Here is a 26,463-nt window from a genome sequence, read left to right as displayed (position 1 = left end):
TCTGTAACATCGGCCACAGCTCAGCCAGCATAGAGACCCCACTACTGCTTTCTCACATCCGTAATACCTCACAGTCCTGTGTATACATCTGTAACATCGGCCACAGCTCAGCCAGCATAGAGACCCCACTACTGCTATCTCACATCTGTAATACCTCACAGTCCTGTGTATACATCAGTAACATCAGCCACAGCTCAGCCAGCATAGAGACACCCACTACTGCTATCTCACATCTGTAATACCTCACAGTCCTGTGTATACATCTGTAACATCAACCACAGCACAGCCAGCATAGAGACACCCACTACTGCTATCTCACATCTGTAATACCTCACAGTCCTGTGTATACATCTGTAACATCAGCCACAGCACAGCCAGCATAGAGACACCCACTACTGCTATCTCACATCTGTAATACCTCACAGTCCTGTGTATACATCTGTAACATCAGCCACAGCACAGCCAGCATAGAGACACCCACTACTGCTATCTCACATCTGTAATACCTCACAGTCCTGTGTATACATCTGTAACATCAGCCACAGCTCAGCTAGCATAGAGACACCCACTACTGCTATCTCACATCTGTAATTCCTCACAGTCCTGTGTATACATCTGTAACATCAGTCACAGCTCAGCCAGCATAGAGACACCCACTACTGCTATCTCACATCTGTAATACCTCACAGTCCTGTGTATACATCTGTAACATCAGCCACAGCACAGCCAGCATAGAGACACCCACTACTGCTATCTCACATCCGTAATACCTCACAGTCCTGTGTATACATCTGTAACATCGGCCACAGCTCAGCCAGCATAGAGACCCCACTACTGCTATCTCACATCTGTAATATGTCACAGTCCTGTGTATACATCTGTAACATCAGCCACAGCACAGCCAGCATAGAGATGCCCACTACTGCTATCTCACATCTGTAATACCTCACAGTCCTGTGTATACATCTGTAACATCAACCACAGCATAGAGACACCCACTACTGCTATCTCACATCTGTAATACCTCACAGTCCTGTGTATACATCTGTAACATCAGCCACAGCACAGCCAGCATAGAGACACCCACTACTGCTATCTCACATCTGTAATACCTCACAGTCCTGTGTATACATCTGTAACATCAGCCACAGCACAGCCAGCATAGAGACACCCACTACTGCTATCTCACATCCGTAATACCTCACAGTCCTGTGTATACATCTGTAACATCAACCACAGCACAGCCAGCATAGAGACACCCACTACTGCTATCTCACATCTGTAATACCTCACAGTCCTGTGTATACATCTGTAACATCAACCACAGCACAGCCAGCATAGAGACACCCACTACTGCTATCTCACATCTGTAATACCTCACAGTCCTGTGTATACATCTGTAACATCAACCACAGCACAGCCAGCATAGAGACACCCACTACTGCTATCTCACATCTGTAATACCTCACAGTCCTGTGTATACATCTGTAACATCAGCCACAGCACAGCCAGCATAGAGACACCCACTACTGCTATCTCACATCTGTAATACCTCACAGTCCTGTGTATACATCTGTAACATCAACCACAGCACAGCCAGCATAGAGACACCCACTACTGCTATCTCACATCCGTAATACCTCACAGTCCTGTGTATACATCTGTAACATCAGCCACAGCACAGCCAGCATAGAGACACCCACTACTGCTATCTCACATCTGTAATACCTCACAATACTGTGTATACATCTGTAACATCAGCCACAGCACACCCAGCATAAAGACACCCACTACTGCTATCTCACATCTGTAATACCTCACAGTACTGTGTATACATCTGTAACTTCAGCCACAGCACAGCCAGCATAGACAACCACTACTGCTATCTCACATCTGTACTACCTCAGTCCTGTGTATACATCTGTAACATCAGCCACAGCACAGCCAGCATAGACACCCACTACTGCTATCTCACATCTGTAATACCTCACAGTCCTGTGTATACATCTGTAACATCAGCCACAGCACAGCCAGCATAGCGACACCCACTACTGCTATCTCACATCTGTAATACCTCACAGTCCTGTGTATACATCTGTAACATCAGTCACAGCACAGCCAGCATAGAGACACCCACTACTGCTATCTCACATCTGTAATACCTCACAGTCCTGTGTATACATCTGTAACATCAGTCACAGCTCAGCCAGCATAGAGACACCCACTACTGCTATCTCACATCTGTAATACCTCACAGTCCTGTGTATACATCTGTAACATCAGCCACAGCACAGCCAGCATAGAGACACCCACTACTGCTATCTCACATCTGTAATACCTCACAGTCCTGTGTATACATCTGTAACATCAGCCACAGCACAGCCAGCATAGAGACACCCACTACTGCTATCTCACATCCGTAATACCTCACAGTCCTGTGTATACATCTGTAACATCAGCCACAGCACAGCCAGCATAGAGATGCCCACTACTGCTATCTCACATCTGTAATACCTCACAGTCCTGTGTATACATCTGTAACATCAGCCACAGCACAGCCAGCATAGAGACACCCACTACTGCTATCTCACATCTGTAATACCTCACAGTCCTGTGTATACATCTGTAACATCAGTCACAGCTCAGCCAGCATAGAGACACCAACTACTGCTATCTCACATCTGTAATACCTCACAGTCCTGTGTATACATCTGTAACATCAGCCACAGCACAGCCAGCATAGAGACACCCACTACTGCTATCTCACATCCGTAATACCTCACAGTCCTGTGTATACATCTGTAACATCAGCCACAGCACAGCCAGCATAGAGACACCAACTACTGCTATCTCACATCTGTAATACCTCACAGTCCTGTGTATACATCTGTAACATCAGCCACAGCTCAGCCAGCATAGAGACACCCACTACTGTTATCTCACATTTGTAATATGTCACAGTCCTGTGTATACATCTGTAACATCAGCCACAGCACAGCCAGCATAGAGACACCCACTACTGCTATCTCACATCTGTAATACCTCACAGTCCTGTGTATACATCTGTAACATCAACCACAGCACAGCCAGCATAGACACCCACTACTGCTATCTCACATCTGTAATACCTCACAGTCCTGTGTATACATCTGTAACATCAGCCACAGCACAGCCAGCATAGAGACACCCACTACTGCTATCTCACATCCGTAATACCTCACAGTCCTGTGTATACATCTGTAACATCGGCCACAGCTCAGCCAGCATAGAGACCCCACTACTGCTTTCTCACATCCGTAATACCTCACAGTCCTGTGTATACATCTGTAACATCGGCCACAGCTCAGCCAGCATAGAGACCCCACTACTGCTATCTCACATCTGTAATACCTCACAGTCCTGTGTATACATCAGTAACATCAGCCACAGCTCAGCCAGCATAGAGACACCCACTACTGCTATCTCACATCTGTAATACCTCACAGTCCTGTGTATACATCTGTAACATCAACCACAGCACAGCCAGCATAGAGACACCCACTACTGCTATCTCACATCTGTAATACCTCACAGTCCTGTGTATACATCTGTAACATCAACCACAGCACAGCCAGCATAGAGACACCCACTACTGCTATCTCACATCTGTAATACCTCACAGTCCTGTGTATACATCTGTAACATCAACCACAGCACAGCCAGCATAGAGACACCCACTACTGCTATCTCACATCTGTAATACCTCACAGACCTGTGTATACATCTGTAACATCAACCACAGCACAGCCAGCATAGAGACACCCACTACTGTTCTCACATCTGTAATACCTCACAGTCCTGATTATACATCTGTAACACCTCGCAATCCAGCGTATACATCAGTAACATCAGCCACAGCACAGCCAGCATAGCGACACCCACTACTGCTATCTCACATATGTAATACCTCACAGTCCTGTGTATACATCTGTAACATCAGCCACAGCACAGCCAGCATAGAGACACCCACTACTGCTATCTCACATCTGTAATACCTCACAGTCCTGTGTATACATCTGTAACATCAGCCACAGCACAGCCAGCATAGAGACACCCACTACTGCTATCTCACATCTGTAATACCTCACAGTCTTGTGTATACATCTGTAACATCAGCCACAGCTCAGCCAGCATAGAGACACCCACTACTGCTTTCTCACATCTGTAATACCTCACAGTCCTGTGTATACATCAGTAACATCAGCCACAGCACAGCCAGCATAGAGACACCCACTACTGCTATCTCACATCTGTACTACCTCACAGTCCTGTGTATACATCTGTAACATCAACCACAGCACAGCCAGTATAGACACCCACTACTGCTATCTCACATCTGTAATACCTCACAGTCCTGTGTATACATCAGTAACATCAGCCACAGCACAGCCAGCATAGAGACACCCACTACTGCTATCTCACATCTGTAATACCTCACAGTCCTGTGTATACATCTGTAACATCAGCCACAGCTCAGCTAGCATAGAGACACCCACTACTGCTATCTCACATCTGTAATTCCTCACAGTCCTGTGTATACATCTGTAACATCAGTCACAGCTCAGCCAGCATAGAGACACCCACTACTGCTATCTCACATCTGTAATACCTCACAGTCCTGTGTATACATCTGTAACATCAGCCACAGCACAGCCAGCATAGAGACACCCACTACTGCTATCTCACATCCGTAATACCTCACAGTCCTGTGTATACATCTGTAACATCGGCCACAGCTCAGCCAGCATAGAGACCCCACTACTGCTATCTCACATCTGTAATATGTCACAGTCCTGTGTATACATCTGTAACATCAACCACAGCACAGCCAGCATAGAGACACCCACTACTGCTATCTCACATCTGTAATACCTCACAGTCCTGTGTATACATCTGTAACATCAGCCACAGCACAGCCAGCATAGACACCCACTACTGCTATCTCACATCTGTAATACCTCACAGTCCTGTGTATACATCTGTAACATCAGCCACAGCACAGCCAGCATAGAGACACCCACTACTGCTATCTCACATCCGTAATACCTCACAGTCCTGTGTATACATCTGTAACATCAACCACAGCACAGCCAGCATAGAGACACCCACTACTGCTATCTCACATCTGTAATACCTCACAGTCCTGTGTATACATCTGTAACATCAACCACAGCACAGCCAGCATAGAGACACCCACTACTGCTATCTCACATCTGTAATACCTCACAGTCCTGTGTATACATCTGTAACATCAACCACAGCACAGCCAGCATAGAGACACCCACTACTGTTCTCACATCTGTAATACCTCACAGTCCTGATTATACATCTGTAACACCTCGCAATCCAGCGTATACATCAGTAACATCAGCCACAGCACAGCCAGCATAGCGACACCCACTACTGCTATCTCACATCTGTAATACCTCACAATACTGTGTATACATCTGTAACATCAGCCACAGCACACCCAGCATAAAGACACCCACTACTGCTATCTCACATCTGTAATACCTCACAGTACTGTGTATACATCTGTAACTTCAGCCACAGCACAGCCAGCATAGACACCCACTACTGCTATCTCACATCTGTACTACCTCAGTCCTGTGTATACATCTGTAACATCAGCCACAGCACAGCCAGCATAGACACCCACTACTGCTATCTCACATCTGTAATACCTCACAGTCCTGTGTATACATCTGTAACATCAGCCACAGCACAGCCAGCATAGCGACACCCACTACTGCTATCTCACATCTGTAATACCTCACAGCCCTGTGTTTACATCTGTAACATCAGCCACAGCACAGCCAGCATAGAGACCCCACTACTGCTATCTCACATCTGTAATACCTCACAATACTGTGTATACATCTGTAACATCAGCCACAGCACAGCCAGCATAGAGACACCCACTACTGCTATCTCACATCTGTAATACCTTATAGTACTGTGTATACATCTGTAACATCAGCCACAGCACAGCCAGCATAGACACCCACTACTGCTATCTCACATCTGTACTACCTCAGTCCTGTGTATACATCTGTAACATCAGCCACAGCACAGCCAGCATAGACACCCACTACTGCTATCTCACATCTGTACTACCTCACAGTCCTGTGTATACATGTGTAACATCAGCCACAGCACACCCAGCATAGAGACACCCACTACTGCTATCTCATATCTGTAATACCTCACAGTCCTGTGTATACATCTGTAACATCAGCCACAGCACACCCAGCATAGAGACACCCACTACTGCTATCTCATATCTGTAACACCTCGCAATCCAGCGTATACATCAGTAACATCAGCCACAGCACAGCCAGCATAGTGACACCCACTACTGCTATCTCACATCTGTAATACCTCACAGCCCTGTGTATACATCTGTAACATCAGCCACAGCACAGCCAGCATAGAGACCCCACTACTGCTATCTCACATCTGTAATACCTCACAATACTGTGTATACATCTGTAACATCAGCCACAGCACACCCAGCATAGAGACACCCACTACTGCTATCTCACATCTGTAATACCTCACAGTCCTGTGTATACATCTGTAACATCAGCCACAGCTCAGCCAGCATAGAGACACCCACTACTGCTATCTCACATCTGTAATACCTCACAGTCCTGTGTATACATCTGTAACATCAGCCACAGCACAGCCAGCATAGAGACCCCACTACTGCTATCTCACATCTGTAATACCTCACAGTCCTGTGTATACATCTGTAACATCAGCCACAGCACAGCCAGCATAGAGACCCCACTACTGCTATCTCACATCTGTAATACCTCACAATACTGTGTATACATCTGTAATATCAGCCACAGCACACCCAGCATAGAGACACCCACTACTGCTATCTCACATCTGTAATACCTCACAGTACTGTGCATACATCTGTAACATCAGCCACAGCACAGCCAGCATAGACACCCACTACTGCTATCTCACATCTGTAATACCTCAGTCCTGTGTATACATCTGTAACATCAGCCACAGCACAGCCAGCATAGACACCCACTACTGCTATCTCACATCTGTAATACCTCACAGTCCTGTGTATACATGTGTAACATCAGCCACAGCACACCCAGCATAGAGACACCCACTACTGCTATCTCACATCTTTAATACCTCACAGTCCTGTGTATACATCTGTAACATCAGCCACAGCACAGCCAGAATAGACACCCACTACTGCTATCTCACATCTGTACTACCTCAGTCCTGTGTATACATCTGTAACATCAGCCACAGCACAGCCAGCATAGACACCCACTACTGCTATCTCACATCTGTAATACCTCACAGTCTTGTGTATACATCTGTAACATCAGCCACAGCACAGCCAGCATAGAGACACCCACTACTGTTATCTCACATCTGTAATACCTCACAGTCCTGATTATACATCTGTAACACCTCGCAATCCAGCGTATACATCAGTAACATCAGCCACAGCACAGCCAGCATAGAGACCCCCACTACTGCTATCTCACATCTGTAATACCTCACAGCCCTGTGTATACATCTGTAACATCAGCCACAGCACAGCCAGCATAGAGACCCCACTACTGCTATCTCACATCTGTAATACCTCACAATACTGTGTATACATCTGTAACATCAGCCACAGTACACCCAGCATAGAGACACCCACTACTGCTATCTCACATCTGTAATACCTCACAGTCCTGTGTATACATCTGTAACATCAGCCACAGCACAGCCAGCATAGCGACACCCACTACTGCTATCTCACATCTGTAATACCTCACAGTCCTGTGTATACATCTGTAACATCAGCCACAGCTCATCCAGCATAGAGACACCCACTACTGCTATCTCACATCTGTAATACCTCACAGTCCTGTGTTTACATCAGTAACATCAGCCACAGCACAGCCAGCATAGAGACCCCACTACTGCTATCTCACATCTGTAATACCTCACAGTCCTGTGTTTACATCAGTAACATCAGCCACAGCACAGCCAGCATAGAGACCCCACTACTGCTATCTCACATCCGTAATACCTCACAGTCCTATGTATACATCTGTAACATCAGCCACAGCACAGCCAGCATAGCGACACCCACTACTGCTATCTCACATCTGTAATACCTCACAATACTGTGTATACATCTGTAACATCAGCCACAGCACACCCAGCATAGAGACACCCACTACTGCTATCTCACATCTGTAATACCTCACAGTCCTGATTATACATCTGTAACACCTCGCAATCCAGCGTATACATCAGTAACATCAGCCACAGCACAGCCAGCATAGCGACACCCACTACTGCTATCTCACATCTGTAATACCTCACAGCCCTGTGTATACATCTGTAACATCAGCCACAGCACACCCAGCATAGAGACACCCACTACTGCTATCTCACATCTGTAATACCTCACAGTCCTGTGTATACATCTGTAACATCAACCACAGCACAGCCAGCATAGAGACACCCACTACTGCTATCTCACATCTGTAATACCTCACAGTCCTGTGTATACATCTGTAACATCAACCACAGCACAGCCAGCATAGAGACACCCACTACTGCTATCTCACATCTGTAATACCTCACAGTCCTGTGTATACATCTGTAACATCAACCACAGCACAGCCAGCATAGAGACACCCACTACTGCTATCTCACATCTGTAATACCTCACAATACTGTGTATACATCTGTAACATCAGCCACAGCACAGCCAGCATAGAGACCCCACTACTATCTCACATCTGTAATACCTCACAATACTGTGTATATATCTGTAACATCAACCACAGCACAGCCAGCATAGAGACACCCACTACTGCTATCTCACATCTGTAATACCTCACAGTCCTGTGTATACATCTGTAACATCAACCACAGCACAGCCAGCATAGAGACACCCACTACTGCTATCTCACATCTGTAATACCTCACAGTCCTGATTATACATCTGTAACACCTCGCAATCCAGCGTATACATCAGTAACATCAGCCACAGCACAGCCAGCATAGCGACACCCACTACTGCTATCTCACATCTGTAATACCTCACAGCCCTGTGTTTACATCTGTAACATCAGCCACAGCACAGCCAGCATAGAGACGCCCACTACTGCTATCTCACATCTGTAATACCTCACAATACTGTGTATACATCTGTAACATCAGCCACAGCACACCCAGCATAGAGACACCCACTACTGCTATCTCACATCTGTAATACCTCACAATACTGTGTATACATCTGTAACATCAGCCACAGCACACCCAGCATAGAGACACCCACTACTGCTATCTCACATCTGTAATACCTCACAGTACTGTGTATACATCTGTAACATCAGCCACAGCACAGCCAGCATAGACACCCACTACTGCTATCTCACATCTGTACTACCTCAGTCCTGTGTATACATCTGTAACATCAGCCACAGCACAGCCAGCATAGACACCCACTACTGCTATCTCACATCTGTACTACCTCACAGTCCTGTGTATACATGTGTAACATCAGCCACAGCACACCCAGCATAGAGACACCCACTACTGCTATCTCACATCTGTAATACCTCACAGTCCTGTGTATACATCTGTAACATCAGCCACAGCACAGCCAGCATAGAGACACCCACTACTGTTATCTCACATCTGTAATACCTCACAGTCCTGATTATACATCTGTAACACCTCGCAATCCAGCGTATACATCAGTAACATCAGCCACAGCACAGCCAGCATAGCGACACCCACTACTGCTATCTCACATCTGTAATACCTCACAGCCCTGTGTATACATCTGTAACATCAGCCACAGCACAGCCAGCATAGAGACCCCACTACTATCTCACATCTGTAATACCTCACAATACTGTGTATATATCTGTAACATCAGCCACAGCACACCCAGCATAGAGACACCCACTACTGCTATCTCACATCTGTAATACCTCACAGTCCTGTGTATACATCTGTAACATCAGCCACAGCACACCCAGCATAGAGACACCCACTACTGTTATCTCACATCTGTAATACCTCACAGTCCTGATTATACATCTGTAACATCAGCCACAGCACACCCAGCATAGACACCCACTACTGCTATCTCACATCTGTAATACCTCACAGTCCTGTGTATACATCTGTAACATCAGCCACAGCTCAGCCAGCATAGAGACACCCACTACTGCTATCTCACATCTGTACTACCTCAGTCCTGTGTATACATCTGTAACATCAGCCACAGCACAGCCAGCATAGACACCCACTACTGCTATCTCACATCTGTAATACCTCACAGTCCTGTGTATACATCAGTAACATCAGCCACAGCACAGCCAGCATAGAGACACCCACTACTGTTATCTCACATCTGTAATACCTCACAGTCCTGATTATACATCTGTAACATCAGCCACAGCACACCCAGCATAGAGACACCCACTACTGCTATCTCACATCTGTAATACCTCACAGTCCTGTGTATACATCTGTAACATCAGCCACAGCTCAGCCAGCATAGACACCCACTACTGCTATCTCACATCTGTACTACCTCAGTCCTGTGTATACATCTGTAACATCAGCCACAGCACAGCCAGCATAGACACCCACTACTGCTATCTCACATCTGTAATACCTCACAGTCCTGTGTATACATCAGTAACATCAGCCACAGCACAGCCAGCATAGAGACACCCACTACTGTTATCTCACATCTGTAATACCTCACAGTCCTGATTATACATCTGTAAAACCTCGCAATCCAGCGTATACATCAGTAACATCAGCCACAGCACAGCCAGCATAGCGACACCCACTACTGCTATCTCACATCTGTAATACCTCACAATACTGTGTATACATCTGTAACATCAGCCACAGCACAGCCAGCATAGAGACCCCACTACTGCTATCTCACATCTGTAATACCTCACAATACTGTGTATACATCTGTAACATCAGCCACAGCACACCCAGCATAGAGACACCCACTACTGCTATCTCACATCTGTAATACCTCACAGTCCTGTGTATACATCTGTAACATCAGCCACAGCTCAGCCAGCATAGAGACACCCACTACTGCTATCTCACATCTGTAATACCTCACAGTCCTGTGTATACATCTGTAACATCAGCCACAGCACAGCCAGCATAGAGACCCCACTACTGCTATCTCACATCTGTAATACCTCACAATACTGTGTATACATCTGTAACATCAGCCACAGCACAGCCAGCATAGAGACACCCACTACTGCTATCTCACATCTGTAATACCTCACAGTACTGTGTATACATCTGTAACATCAGCCACAGCACAGCCAGCATAGACACCCACTACTGCTATCTCACATCTGTACTACCTCAGTCCTGTGTATACAACTGTAACATCAGCCACAGCACAGCCAGCATAGACACCCACTACTGCTATCTCACATCTGTACTACCTCACAGTCCTGTGTATACATGTGTAACATCAGCCACAGCACAGCCAGCATAGACACCCACTACTGCTATCTCACATCTGTAATACCACAGTCCTGTGTATACATCTGTAACATCAGCCACAGCACAGCCAGCATAGAGACACCCACTACTGTTATCTCACATCTGTAATACCTCACAGTCCTGATTATACATCTGTAACACCTCGCAATCCAGCGTATACATCAGTAACTTCAGCCACAGCACAGCCAGCATAGCGACACCCACTACTGCTATCTCACATCTGTAATACCTCACAGTCCTGTGTATACATCTGTAACATCAGCCACAGCTCAGCCAGCATAGAGACCCCACTACTGCTATCTCACATCTGTAATACCTCACAATACTGTGTATACATCTGTAACATCAGCCACAGCACACCCAGCATAGAGACACCCACTACTGCTATCTCACATCTGTAATACCTCACAGTCCTGTGTATACATCTGTAACATCAGCCACAGCACAGCCAGCATAGAGACACCCACTACTGCTATCTCACATCTGTAATACCTCACAGTCCTGTGTATACATCTGTAACATCAGCCACAGCACAGCCAGCATAGAGACACCCACTACTGCTATCTCACATCTGTAATACCTCACAGTCCTGTGTATACATCTGTAACATCAGCCACAGCACAGCCAGCATAGCGACACCCACTACTGCTATCTCACATCTGTAATACCTCACAGTCCTGTGTATACATCTGTAACATCAGCCACAGCTCATCCAGCATAGAGACACCCACTACTGCTATCTCACATCTGTAATACCTCACAGTCCTGTGTTTACATCTGTAACATCAGCCACAGCACAGCCAGCATAGAGACCCCACTACTGCTATCTCACATCCGTAATACCTCACAGTCCTATGTATACATCTGTAACATCAGCCACAGCACAGCCAGCATAGCGACACCCACTACTGCTATCTCACATCTGTAATACCTCACAATACTGTGTATACATCTGTAACATCAGCCACAGCACACCCAGCATAGAGACACCCACTACTGCTATCTCACATCTGTAATACCTCACAGTCCTGATTATACATCTGTAACACCTCGCAATCCAGCGTATACATCAGTAACATCAGCCACAGCACAGCCAGCATAGCGACACCCACTACTGCTATCTCACATCTGTACTACCTCAGTCCTGTGTATACATCTGTAACATCAGCCACAGCACACCCAGCATAGAGACACCCACTACTGCTATCTCACATCTGTAATACCTCACAGTCCTGTGTATACATCTGTAACATCAGCCACAGCACAGCCAGCATAGAGACACCCACTACTGCTATCTCACATCTGTAATACCTCACAGTCCTGATTATACATCTGTAACACCTCGCAATCCAGCGTATACATCAGTAACATCAGCCACAGCACAGCCAGCATAGCGACACCCACTACTGCTATCTCACATCTGTAATACCTCACAGCCCTGTGTATACATCTGTAACATCAGCCACAGCACACCCAGCATAGAGACACCCACTACTGCTATCTCACATCTGTAATACCTCACAGTCCTGTGTATACATCTGTAACATCAACCACAGCACAGCCAGCATAGAGACACCCACTACTGCTATCTCACATCTGTAATACCTCACAGTCCTGTGTATACATCTGTAACATCAACCACAGCACAGCCAGCATAGAGACACCCACTACTGCTATCTCACATCTGTAATACCTCACAGTACTGTGTATACATCTGTAACATCAACCACAGCACAGCCAGCATAGAGACACCCACTACTGCTATCTCACATCTGTAATACCTCACAGTCCTGTGTATACATCTGTAACATCAACCACAGCACAGCCAGCATAGAGACACCCACTACTGCTATCTCACATCTGTAATACCTCACAATACTGTGTATACATCTGTAACATCAGCCACAGCACAGCCAGCATAGAGACCCCACTACTATCTCACATCTGTAATACCTCACAATACTGTGTATATATCTGTAACATCAACCACAGCACAGCCAGCATAGAGACACCCACTACTGCTATCTCACATCTGTAATACCTCACAGTCCTGTGTATACATCTGTAACATCAACCACAGCACAGCCAGCATAGAGACACCCACTACTGCTATCTCACATCTGTAATACCTCACAGTCCTGATTATACATCTGTAACACCTCGCAATCCAGCGTATACATCAGTAACATCAGCCACAGCACAGCCAGCATAGCGACACCCACTACTGCTATCTCACATCTGTAATACCTCACAGCCCTGTGTTTACATCTGTAACATCAGCCACAGCACAGCCAGCATAGAGACGCCCACTACTGCTATCTCACATCTGTAATACCTCACAATACTGTGTATACATCTGTAACATCAGCCACAGCACACCCAGCATAGAGACACCCACTACTGCTATCTCACATCTGTAATACCTCACAATACTGTGTATACATCTGTAACATCAGCCACAGCACACCCAGCATAGAGACACCCACTACTGCTATCTCACATCTGTAATACCTCACAGTACTGTGTATACATCTGTAACATCAGCCACAGCACAGCCAGCATAGACACCCACTACTGCTATCTCACATCTGTACTACCTCAGTCCTTTGTATACATCTGTAACATCAGCCACAGCACAGCCAGCATAGACACCCACTACTGCTATCTCACATCTGTACTACCTCACAGTCCTGTGTATACATGTGTAACATCAGCCACAGCACACCCAGCATAGAGACACCCACTACTGCTATCTCACATCTGTAATACCTCACAGTCCTGTGTATACATCTGTAACATCAGCCACAGCACAGCCAGCATAGAGACACCCACTACTGTTATCTCACATCTGTAATACCTCACAGTCCTGATTATACATCTGTAACACCTCGCAATCCAGCGTATACATCAGTAACATCAGCCACAGCACAGCCAGCATAGCGACACCCACTACTGCTATCTCACATCTGTAATACCTCACAGCCCTGTGTATACATCTGTAACATCAGCCACAGCACAGCCAGCATAGAGACCCCACTACTATCTCACATCTGTAATACCTCACAATACTGTGTATATATCTGTAACATCAGCCACAGCACACCCAGCATAGAGACACCCACTACTGCTATCTCACATCTGTAATACCTCACAGTCCTGTGTATACATGTGTAACATCAGCCACAGCACACCCAGCATAGAGACACCCACTACTGCTATCTCATATCTGTAATACCTCACAGTCCTGTGTATACATCTGTAACATCAGCCACAGCACAGCCAGCATAGAGACACCCACTACTGTTATCTCACATCTGTAATACCTCACAGTCCTGATTATACATCTGTAACATCAGCCACAGCACACCCAGCATAGACACCCACTACTGCTATCTCACATCTGTAATACCTCACAGTCCTGTGTATACATCTGTAACATCAGCCACAGCTCAGCCAGCATAGAGACACCCACTACTGCTATCTCACATCTGTACTACCTCAGTCCTGTGTATACATCTGTAACATCAGCCACAGCACAGCCAGCATAGACACCCACTACTGCTATCTCACATCTGTAATACCTCACAGTCCTGTGTATACATCAGTAACATCAGCCACAGCACAGCCAGCATAGAGACACCCACTACTGTTATCTCACATCTGTAATACCTCACAGTCCTGATTATACATCTGTAACATCAGCCACAGCACACCCAGCATAGAGACACCCACTACTGCTATCTCACATCTGTAATACCTCACAGTCCTGTGTATACATCTGTAACATCAGCCACAGCTCAGCCAGCATAGACACCCACTACTGCTATCTCACATCTGTACTACCTCAGTCCTGTGTATACATCTGTAACATCAGCCACAGCACAGCCAGCATAGACACCCACTACTGCTATCTCACATCTGTAATACCTCACAGTCCTGTGTATACATCAGTAACATCAGCCACAGCACAGCCAGCATAGAGACACCCACTACTGTTATCTCACATCTGTAATACCTCACAGTCCTGATTATACATCTGTAAAACCTCGCAATCCAGCGTATACATCAGTAACATCAGCCACAGCACAGCCAGCATAGCGACACCCACTACTGCTATCTCACATCTGTAATACCTCACAATACTGTGTATACATCTGTAACATCAGCCACAGCACAGCCAGCATAGAGACCCCACTACTGCTATCTCACATCTGTAATACCTCACAATACTGTGTATACATCTGTAACATCAGCCACAGCACACCCAGCATAGAGACACCCACTACTGCTATCTCACATCTGTAATACCTCACAGTCCTGTGTATACATCTGTAACATCAGCCACAGCTCAGCCAGCATAGAGACACCCACTACTGCTATCTCACATCTGTAATACCTCACAGTCCTGTGTATACATCTGTAACATCAGCCACAGCACAGCCAGCATAGAGACCCCACTACTGCTATCTCACATCTGTAATACCTCACAATACTGTGTATACATCTGTAACATCAGCCACAGCACAGCCAGCATAGAGACACCCACTACTGCTATCTCACATCTGTAATACCTCACAGTACTGTGTATACATCTGTAACATCAGCCACAGCACAGCCAGCATAGACACCCACTACTGCTATCTCACATCTGTACTACCTCAGTCCTGTGTATACAACTGTAACATCAGCCACAGCACAGCCAGCATAGACACCCACTACTGCTATCTCACATCTGTACTACCTCACAGTCCTGTGTATACATGTGTAACATCAGCCACAGCACAGCCAGCATAGACACCCACTACTGCTATCTCACATCTGTAATACCACAGTCCTGTGTATACATCTGTAACATCAGCCACAGCACAGCCAGCATAGAGACACCCACTACTGTTATCTCACATCTGTAATACCTCACAGTCCTGATTATACATCTGTAACACCTCGCAATCCAGCGTATACATCAGTAACTTCAGCCACAGCACAGCCAGCATAGCGACACCCACTACTGCTATCTCACATCTGTAATACCTCACAGTCCTGTGTATACATCTGTAACATCAGCCACAGCTCAGCCAGCATAGAGACCCCACTACTGCTATCTCACATCTGTAATACCTCACAATACTGTGTATACATCTGTAACATCAGCCACAGCACACCCAGCATAGAGACACCCACTACTGCTATCTCACATCTGTAATACCTCACAGTCCTGTGTATACATCTGTAACATCAGCCACAGCACAGCCAGCATAGAGACACCCACTACTGCTATCTCACATCTGTAATACCTCACAGTCCTGTGTATACATCTGTAACATCAGCCACAGCACAGCCAGCATAGAGACACCCACTACTGCTATCTCACATCTGTAATACCTCACAGTCCTGTGTATACATCTGTAACATCAGCCACAGCACAGCCAGCATAGAGACACCCACTACTGCTATCTCACATCTGTAATACCTCACAGTCCTGTGTATACATCTGTAACTTCAGCCACAGCACAGCCAGCATAGAGACACCCACTACTGCTATCTCACATCTGTAATACCTCACAGTCCTGTGTATACATCTGTAACATCAGCCACAGCTCAGCCAGCATAGAGACACCCACTACTGCTATCTCACATCTGTAATACCTCACAGTCCTGTGTATACATCTGTAACATCAGCCACAGCACAGCCAGCATAGAGACACCCACTACTGCTATCTCACATCTGTAATACCTCACAGTCCTGTGTATACATCTGTAACATCAGCCACAGCACAGCCATCATAGAGACACCCACTACTGCTATCTCACATCTGTAATACCTCACAGTCCTGTGTATACATCTGTAACATCAGCCACAGCTCAGCCAGCATAGAGACCCCACTACTGCTATCTCACATCTGTAATATGTCACAGTCCTGTGTATACATCTGTAACATCAGCCACAGCTCAGCCAGCATAGAGACACCCACTACTGCTATCTCACATCTGTAATACCTCACAGTCCTGTGTATACATCTGTAACATCAGCCACAGCTCAGCCAGCATAGAGACACCCACTACTGCTATCTCACATCTGTAATACCTCACAGTCCTGTGTATACATCTGTAACATCAGCCACAGCACAGCCAGCATAGAGACACCCACTACTGCTATCTCACATCTGTAATACCTCACAGTCCTGTGTATACATCTGTAACATCAGCCACAGCACAGCCAGCATAGAGACCCACTACTGCTATCTCACATCTGTAATATGTCACAGTCCTGTGTATACATCTGTAACATCATCCACAGCACAGCCAGCATAGAGACACCCACTACTGCTATCTCACATCTGTAATACCTCACAGTCCTGTGTATACATCAGTAACATCAGCCACAGCACAGCCAGCATAGAGACACCCACTACTGCTATCTCACATCTGTAATACCTCACAGTCCTGTGTATACATCTGTAACATCAGCCACAGCACAGCCAGCATAGAGACACCCACTACTGCTATCTCACATCTGTAATACCTCACAGTCCTGTGTATACATCAGTAACATCAGCCACAGCACAGCCAGCATAGAGACACCCACTACTGCTATCTCACATCTGTAATACCTCACAGTCCTGTGTATACATCTGTAACATCAGCCACAGCACAGCCAGCATAGAGACACCCACTACTGCTATCTCACATCTGTAATACCTCACAGTCCTGTGTATACATCTGTAACATCAGCCACAGCACAGCCAGCATAGAGACACCCACTACTGCTTTCTCACATCTGTAATACCTCACAGTCCTGTGTATACATCTGTAACATCAGCCACAGCTCAGCCAGCATAGAGACACCCACTACTGCTATCTCACATCTGTAATACCTCACAGTCCTGATTATACATCTGTAACATCAGCCACAGCACAGCCAGCATAGAGATGCCCACTACTGCTTTCTCACATCTGTAATACCTCACAGTCCTGTGTATACATCTGTAACATCAGCCACAGCACAGCCAGCATAGAGACCCACTACTGCTATCTCACATCTGTAATATGTCACAGTCCTGTGTATACATCTGTAACATCATCCACAGCACAGCCAGCATAGAGACACCCACTACTGCTATCTCACATCTGTAATACCTCACAGTCCTGTGTATACATCAGTAACATCAGCCACAGCACAGCCAGCATAGAGACACCCACTACTGCTATCTCACATCTGTAATACCTCACAGTCCTGTGTATACATCTGTAACATCAGCCACAGCACAGCCAGCATAGAGACACCCACTACTGCTATCTCACATCTGTAATACCTCACAGTCCTGTGTATACATCAGTAACATCAGCCACAGCACAGCCAGCATAGAGACACCCACTACTGCTATCTCACATCTGTAATACCTCACAGTCCTGTGTATACATCTGTAACATCAGCCACAGCACAGCCAGCATAGAGACACCCACTACTGCTATCTCACATCTGTAATACCTCACAGTCCTGTGTATACATCTGTAACATCAGCCACAGCACAGCCAGCATAGAGACACCCACTACTGCTATCTCACATCTGTAATACCTCACAGTCCTGTGTATACATCTGTAACATCAGCCACAGCTCAGCCAGCATAGAGACACCCACTACTGCTATCTCACATCTGTAATACCTCACAGTCCTGTGTATACATTTGTAACATCAGCCACAGCACACCCAGCATAGAGACACCCACTACTGCTATCTCACATCTGTAATACCTCACAGTCCTGATTATACATCTGTAACATCAGCCACAGCACAGCCAGCATAGAGATGCCCACTACTGCTTTCTCACATCTGTAATACCTCACAGTCCTGTGTATACATCTGTAACATCAGCCACAGCTCAGCCAGCATAGAGACCCCACTACTGCTGTCTCATATCGTCCAACCATCGGTATCATCGACGCACATCACACAGGTACGCAGCATTTACACCAGGTCTGTCCAGCCGCAGACACTGCAAGTCTCCTCGCACTCAGAGAGCTCTCTTTCTGCGTATACAATCACAGTGGCTAATTTATGCGCGCCCAAGCAACGGCGTTCAACTGGACAGGAACGCCTGCGTTTCTCCAGCCACCCCCAAACGCTCACAGCCTGTCACTCACTCTGCGCTGGATTCCTCTGTGCGTCCGTAATTTCATTGCGACCAGCAGTGCGGCTTATGCGCAATAACTAGCGATCGTTCAATCTGCATACGTAATTGCAGTGCGATGGCTACTGAATCAGGCCCTCAGAATGAAGATGGCGGAGTCATTTTCTAGAATAGTTACGATGGCTAGAGGGAAGGATCCAGGACCCCTGAAAGTGCAGGTTAGGTCCCTCTGAGTACAAATACTCCCAGATTTATTACAGAAGACTCCTGACAATTCCTACTTGCTGGTGATGCTAAAACTAGGAATGGTCACTGACCATGTCATTGTAGGGGGAGGGGGGTTTTAACCATTGTTGGAGCTGGAAATCTGGCCTCCAAACATTATGGAGCATTTACAGCCACATACATAACATGCATTAGACAGACATTCGCTATTATATACTGATTATATACATGCTCCTAGCAGCGATAACAGCCTCCGTCTAGATCAGTGATTCCCAACCTCGGTCCTCAAGGCACACGAACAGTCCTGGTTTTATTGATATCCATGCTTAAGCACAGATTTTTAAATCATAATAACTAAGGTACTAATTAAGTCACCTGTACTCAACTATAGCTATCCATAAAACCTGGACTGTTAGTGTGCCTTGAGGACCGTGGTTGGGAACACCTGGTCTAGATGAAGTTAGTTATACAGCTTTTCTATAGTCAGTGTTACATTCAATACACGTCTTACACAGTATCATGCAAGGATGAGAGTTTTCTGCAGTCACACAGATTATTACAGCCCTCTCTGTAATATATATAATGACCTGCCTAGCCACAGATTACTGCAGTGTCACCTCATTCCTTTGTGTGTATAATATACTATGGTCCTGTCTCTCTCTCTGTAATATACATAGTGACCTGCCTAGCCACAGATTACTGCAGTGTCACCACATTCCTGTGTGTGTGTATAATATACTATGGTCCTGTCTCTCTCTGTAATAGATATAGTGACCTGCCTAGCCACAGATTACTGCAGTGTCACCTCATTCCTGTGTGTGTATAATATACTACGGTCCTGTCTCTCTCTGTAATAGATATAGTGACCTGCCTAGCCACAGATTACTGCAGTGTCACCTCATTCCTGTGTGTATATAATATACTATGGTCCTGTCTCTCTCTCTCTGTAATATACATAGTGACCTGCCTAGCCACAGATTACTGCAGTGTCACCTCATTCCTGTGTGTGTATAATATACTATGGTCCTGTCTCTCTCTCTCTCTAATATATATAGTGACCTGCCTAGCCACAGTTAACTGCAGTGTCATCTCATTCCTGTGTGTGTATAATATACTATGGTCCTGTCTCTCTCTCTCTCTGTAATATATATAGTGACCTGCCTAGCCACAGATTACTGCAGTGTCACCTCATTCCTGTGTCTGTATATAATATACTATGGTCCTGTCTCTCTCTGTAATAGATATAGTGACCTGCCTAGCTACAGATTACTGCAGTGTCGCCTCATTCCTGTGTCAGTATATAATATACTATGGTCCTGTCTCTCTCTCTGTAATAGATATAGTGACCTGCCTAGCCACAGTACTGCAGTGTCACCTCATTCCTGTGTGTGTGTGTATAATATACTATGATCCTGTCTCTCTCTGTAATAGATATAGTGACCTGCCTAGCCACAGATTACTGCAGTGTCACCTCATTCCTGTGTGTATATAATATACTATGGTCCTGTCTCTCTCTCTCTGTAATATACATAGTGACCTGCCTAGCCACAGATTACTGCAGTGTCACCTCATTCCTGTGTGTGTATAATATACTATGGTCCTGTCTCTCTCTCTCTGTAATATACCTAGTGACCTGCCTAGCCACAGATTACTGGTCCTGTCTCTCTCTCTGTAATAGATATAGTGACCTGCCTAGCCACAGATTACTGCAGTGTCACCTCATTCCTGTGTGTGTGTGTATAATATACTATGATCCTGTCTCTCTCTGTAATAGATATAGTGACCTGCCTAGCCACAGATTACTGCAGTGTCACCTCATTCCTGTGTGTATATAATATACTATGGTCCTGTCTCTCTCTCTCTGTAATATACATAGTGACCTGCCTAGCCACAGATTACTGCAGTGTCACCTCATTCCTGTGTGTGTATAATATACTATGGTCCTGTCTCTCTCTCTCTGTAATATACCTAGTGACCTGCCTAGCCACAGATTACTGGTCCTGTCTCTCTCTCTGTAATAGATATATTGACCTGCCTAGCCACAGATTACTGCAGTGTCACCTCATTCCTGTGTGTATATAATATACTATGGTCCTGTCTCTCTCTGTAATAGATATAGTGACCTGCCTAGCCACAGATTACTGCAGTGTCACCTCATTTCTGTGTGTGTATAATATACTATGGTCCTGTCTCTCTCTCTCTGTAATATATATAGTGACCTGCCTAGCCATAGATAACTGCAGTGTCATCTCATTCCTGTGTGTGTATAATATACTATGGTCCTGTCTCTCTCTCTCTGTAATATATATAGTGACCTGCCTAGACACAGATTACTGCAGTGTCACCTCATTCCTGTGTCTGTATATAATATACTATGGACCTGTCTCTCTCTATAATAGATATAGTGACCTGCCTAGCCACAGATTACTGCAGTGTCACCTCATTCCTGTGTGTGTATAATATACTATGATCCTGTCTCTCTCTATAATAGATATAGTGACCTGCCTAGCCACAGATTACTGCAGTTTCACCTCATTCCTGTGTCTGTATATAATATACTATGGACCTGTCTCTCTCTGTAATATACATAGTGACCTTCCTAGCCACAGATTACTGCAGTGTCACCTCATTCCTGTGTGTGTATAATATACTATGGTCCTGTCTCTCTCTATAATAGATATAGTGACCTGCCTACCCACAGATTACTGCAGTGTCACCTCATTCCTGTGTGTGTATAATATACTATGGTCCTGTCTCTCTCTATAATAGATATAGTGACCTGCCTAGCCACAGATTACTGCAGTGTCACCTCATTCCTGTGTGTGTATAATATACTATGGTCCTGTCTCTCTCTGTAATAGATATAGTGACCTGCCTAGCCACAGATTACTGCAGTGTCACCTCATTCCTGTGTGTGTATAATATACTATGGTCCTGTCTCTCTCTCTCTGTAATATACCTAGTGACCTGCCTAGCCACAGATTACTGGTCCTGTCTCTCTCTCTGTAATAGATATAGTGAGCTGCCTAGCCACAGATTACTGCAGTGTCACCTCATTCCTGTGTGTATATAATATACTATGGTCCTGTCTCTCTCTGTAATAGATATAGTGACCTGCCTAGCCACAGATTACTGCAGTGTCACCTCATTTCTGTGTGTGTATAATATACTATGGTCCTGTCTCTCTCTCTCTGTAATATATATAGTGACCTGCCTAGCCATAGATAACTGCAGTGTCATCTCATTCCTGTGTGTGTATAATATACTATGGTCCTGTCTCTCTCTCTCTGTAATATATATAGTGACCTGCCTAGACACAGATTACTGCAGTGTCACCTCATTCCTGTGTCTGTATATAATATACTATGGACCTGTCTCTCTCTATAATAGATATAGTGACCTGCCTAGCCACAGATTACTGCAGTGTCACCTCATTCCTGTGTGTGTATAATATACTATGATCCTGTCTCTCTCTATAATAGATATAGTGACCTGCCTAGCCACAGATTACTGCAGTTTCACCTCATTCCTGTGTCTGTATATAATATACTATGGACCTGTCTCTCTCTGTAATATACATAGTGACCTTCCTAGCCACAGATTACTGCAGTGTCACCTCATTCCTGTGTGTGTATAATATACTATGGTCCTGTCTCTCTCTATAATAGATATAGTGACCTGCCTAGACACAGATTACTGCAGTGTCACCTCATTCCTGTGTCTGTATATAATATACTATGGACCTGTCTCTCTCTGTAATATACATAGTGACCTTCCTAGCCACAGATTACTGCAGTGTCACCTCATTCCTGTGTGTGTATAATATACTATGGTCCTGTCTCTCTCTATAATAGATATAGTGACCTGCCTACCCACAGATTACTGCAGTGTCACCTCATTCCTGTGTGTGTATAATATACTATGGTCCTGTCTCTCTCTATAATAGATATAGTGACCTGCCTAGCCACAGATTACTGCAGTGTCACCTCATTCCTGTGTGTGTATAATATACTATGGTCCTGTCTCTCTGTGTAATAGATATAGTGACCTGCCTAGCCACAGATTACTGCAGTGTCACCTCATTCCTGTGTGTGTATAATATACTATGGTCCTGTCTCTCTCTATAATAGATATAGTGACCTGCCTAGCCACAGATTACTGCAGTGTCACCTCATTCCTGTGTGTGTATAATATACTATGGTCCTGTCTCTCTGTGTAATAGATATAGTGACCTGCCTAGCCACAGATTACTGCAGTGTCACCTCATTCCTGTGTGTGTATAATATACTATGGTCCTGTCTCTCTCTATAATAGATATAGTGACCTGCCTAGCCACAGATTACTGCAGTGTCACCTCATTCCTGTGTGTGTATAATATACTATGGTCCTGTCTCTCTCTATAATAGATATAGTGACCTGCCTAGCCACAGATTACTGCAGTGTCACCTCATTCCTGTGTGTGTATAATATACTATGGTCCTGTCTCTCTCTCTCTGTAATATATATAGTGACCTGCCTAGACACAGATTACTGCAGTGTCACCTCATTCCTGTGTCTGTATATAATATACTATGGACCTGTCTCTCTCTATAATAGATATAGTGACCTTCCTAGCCACAGATTACTGCAGTGTCACCTCATTCCTGTGTGTGTATAATATACTATGGTCCTGTCTCTCTGTGTAATAGATATAGTGACCTGCCTAGCCACAGATTACTGCAGTGTCACCTCATTCCTGTGTGTGTATAATATACTATGGTCCTGTCTCTCTGTGTAATAGATATAGTGACCTGCCTAGCCACAGATTACTGCAGTGTCACCTCATTCCTGTGTGTGTATAATATACTATGGTCCTGTCTCTGTGTAATAGATATAGTGACCTGCCTAGCCACAGATTACTGCGGTATTCACCTCATTTCTGGATCCCGGGACACGACGTGTATGATTTGGCAGATCTCACAGCAGGTGGGTAATAAATGAGCTTAGTAGAAAATCACATAAATTATTTATAGCATCACTGTAAGAGCACGAAAAGATAAATAAAAATTAGAAAATCTCCTTTTTTAAGCCAGTTTGTTTTATTGTTTTTATATAAAGTTCCCTTAAATACAAACCACTAACATTAAAACTAATTCTGTAATAGTGTGCATAATACCTATTATATCATAATGTAATGGTTTCGTGACACCGCAGTCTCCATGTATATTTTGCATATATGGACTCGTGCATATAATATATTCGTTATCATTATTACATTTAGAAAATATTAGTAATATGCATATTAGAGGTCATACAGTATCTGCAGCTTCATTTCATAATCACTTGTTGTTCTGGGGAGACGACCTATGTGCAGACTCCCCCATGTGTATGTGCAGCCCCCCCCATGTGTATGTGCAGCCCCCCCATGTGTATATGCAGACTCCCCCCCATGTGTATGTGCAGACTTCCCCCCCATGTGTATGTGCAGACTCCTGCAGAGTAATAACTATTCTCATTAGCTGCCTGTTATCCCTCCTGCAGAGTAATAACTATTCTCATTAGCTGCCTGTTATCCCTCCTGCAGAGTAATAACTATTCTCATTAGCTGCCTGTTATCCCTCCTGCAGAGTAATAACTATTCTCATTAGCTGCCTGTTATCCCTCCTGCAGAGTAATAACTATTCTCATTAGCTGCCTGTTATCCTTCCTGCAGAGTAATAACTATTCTCATTAGCTGCCTGTTATCCCTCCTGCAGAGTAATAACTATTCTCATTAGCTGCCTGTTATCCCTCCTGCAGAGTAATAACTATTCTCATTAGCTGCCTGTTATCCCCCTGCAGAGTAATAACTAGTCTCATTAGCTGCCTGTTATCCCTCCTGCAGAGTAATAACTATTCTCATTAGCTGCCTGTTATCCCTCCTGCAGAGTAATAACTATTCTCATTAGCTGCCTGTAACCCCTTGTCAGCAGCCTGTTGTTACCACTGGAACAAATCTATAGAGAGAGCTTGCTGAAAGGCACTAGGGTGTGGAAACGTAGGCTGGTTTAATGTGACTCTGGTGCTCAGGAACCATAAACCCTTCATGATTTCAGGGTATGTCTACTTGAAGATGGGACAATTACTGCATGCTTTTAGTGATGACAGCTGAGTTACTTTGTGGTCCAGATGAATTCATACATGTTTAAGGAAGGATGCACTAAAAACGTGTTGTGTTAGTAGTCAGTCAGAATCTTGTATAAAGAATACTGAACTAGACAAAACATATTACTGCTACAATAACCGGAATCTGGGACTTATTGTAGGGCTAAATTCCAACACTTTCACATGTTTAGTAGAGATGTGCGCCGACCCTCATGTTTTGGTTTTGGATCTGTATCTCCTGTGGATTTGGATCTGGATTGATTTTGCCAAAACCGCCCTTCCATGTTTTGATATTGGAACTGTATTTTTTCTAAAAATAAAAAAAATCATAAAAACAGCTAAAATCACATAATTTGGGCCTGTTTTTGTTCCTACAGTATTATCCTTAAT

At 44.9% G+C, this 26,463-nt stretch overlaps 1 protein-coding gene across 1 annotated transcript in view; it reads left to right on the top strand.

Moving 5' to 3' along the window:
* The window catches only part of NBEAL1 (neurobeachin like 1), a gene marked incomplete at its 5' end in the record, with an annotated part of 169,294 nt that overhangs the window by 119,242 nt on the left and 23,589 nt on the right, over positions 1 to 26,463 (top strand). Inside the window, one exon of the mRNA XM_088465841.1 lies at positions 24,821 to 24,915. Within this exon, the coding sequence (XP_088321967.1) occupies positions 24,821 to 24,915 (95 nt within the window). The remainder of the gene's footprint in view (positions 1 to 24,820; positions 24,916 to 26,463) is intronic.

The sequence above is a fragment of the Taudactylus pleione genome, unplaced genomic scaffold (assembly GCF_031769625.1).
Source record: "Taudactylus pleione unplaced genomic scaffold, aTauple2 ptg002175l, whole genome shotgun sequence".
Lineage (NCBI taxonomy): Eukaryota > Metazoa > Chordata > Amphibia > Anura > Myobatrachidae > Taudactylus > Taudactylus pleione.
This window is presented reverse-complemented; position numbering and strand designations above follow the sequence as displayed.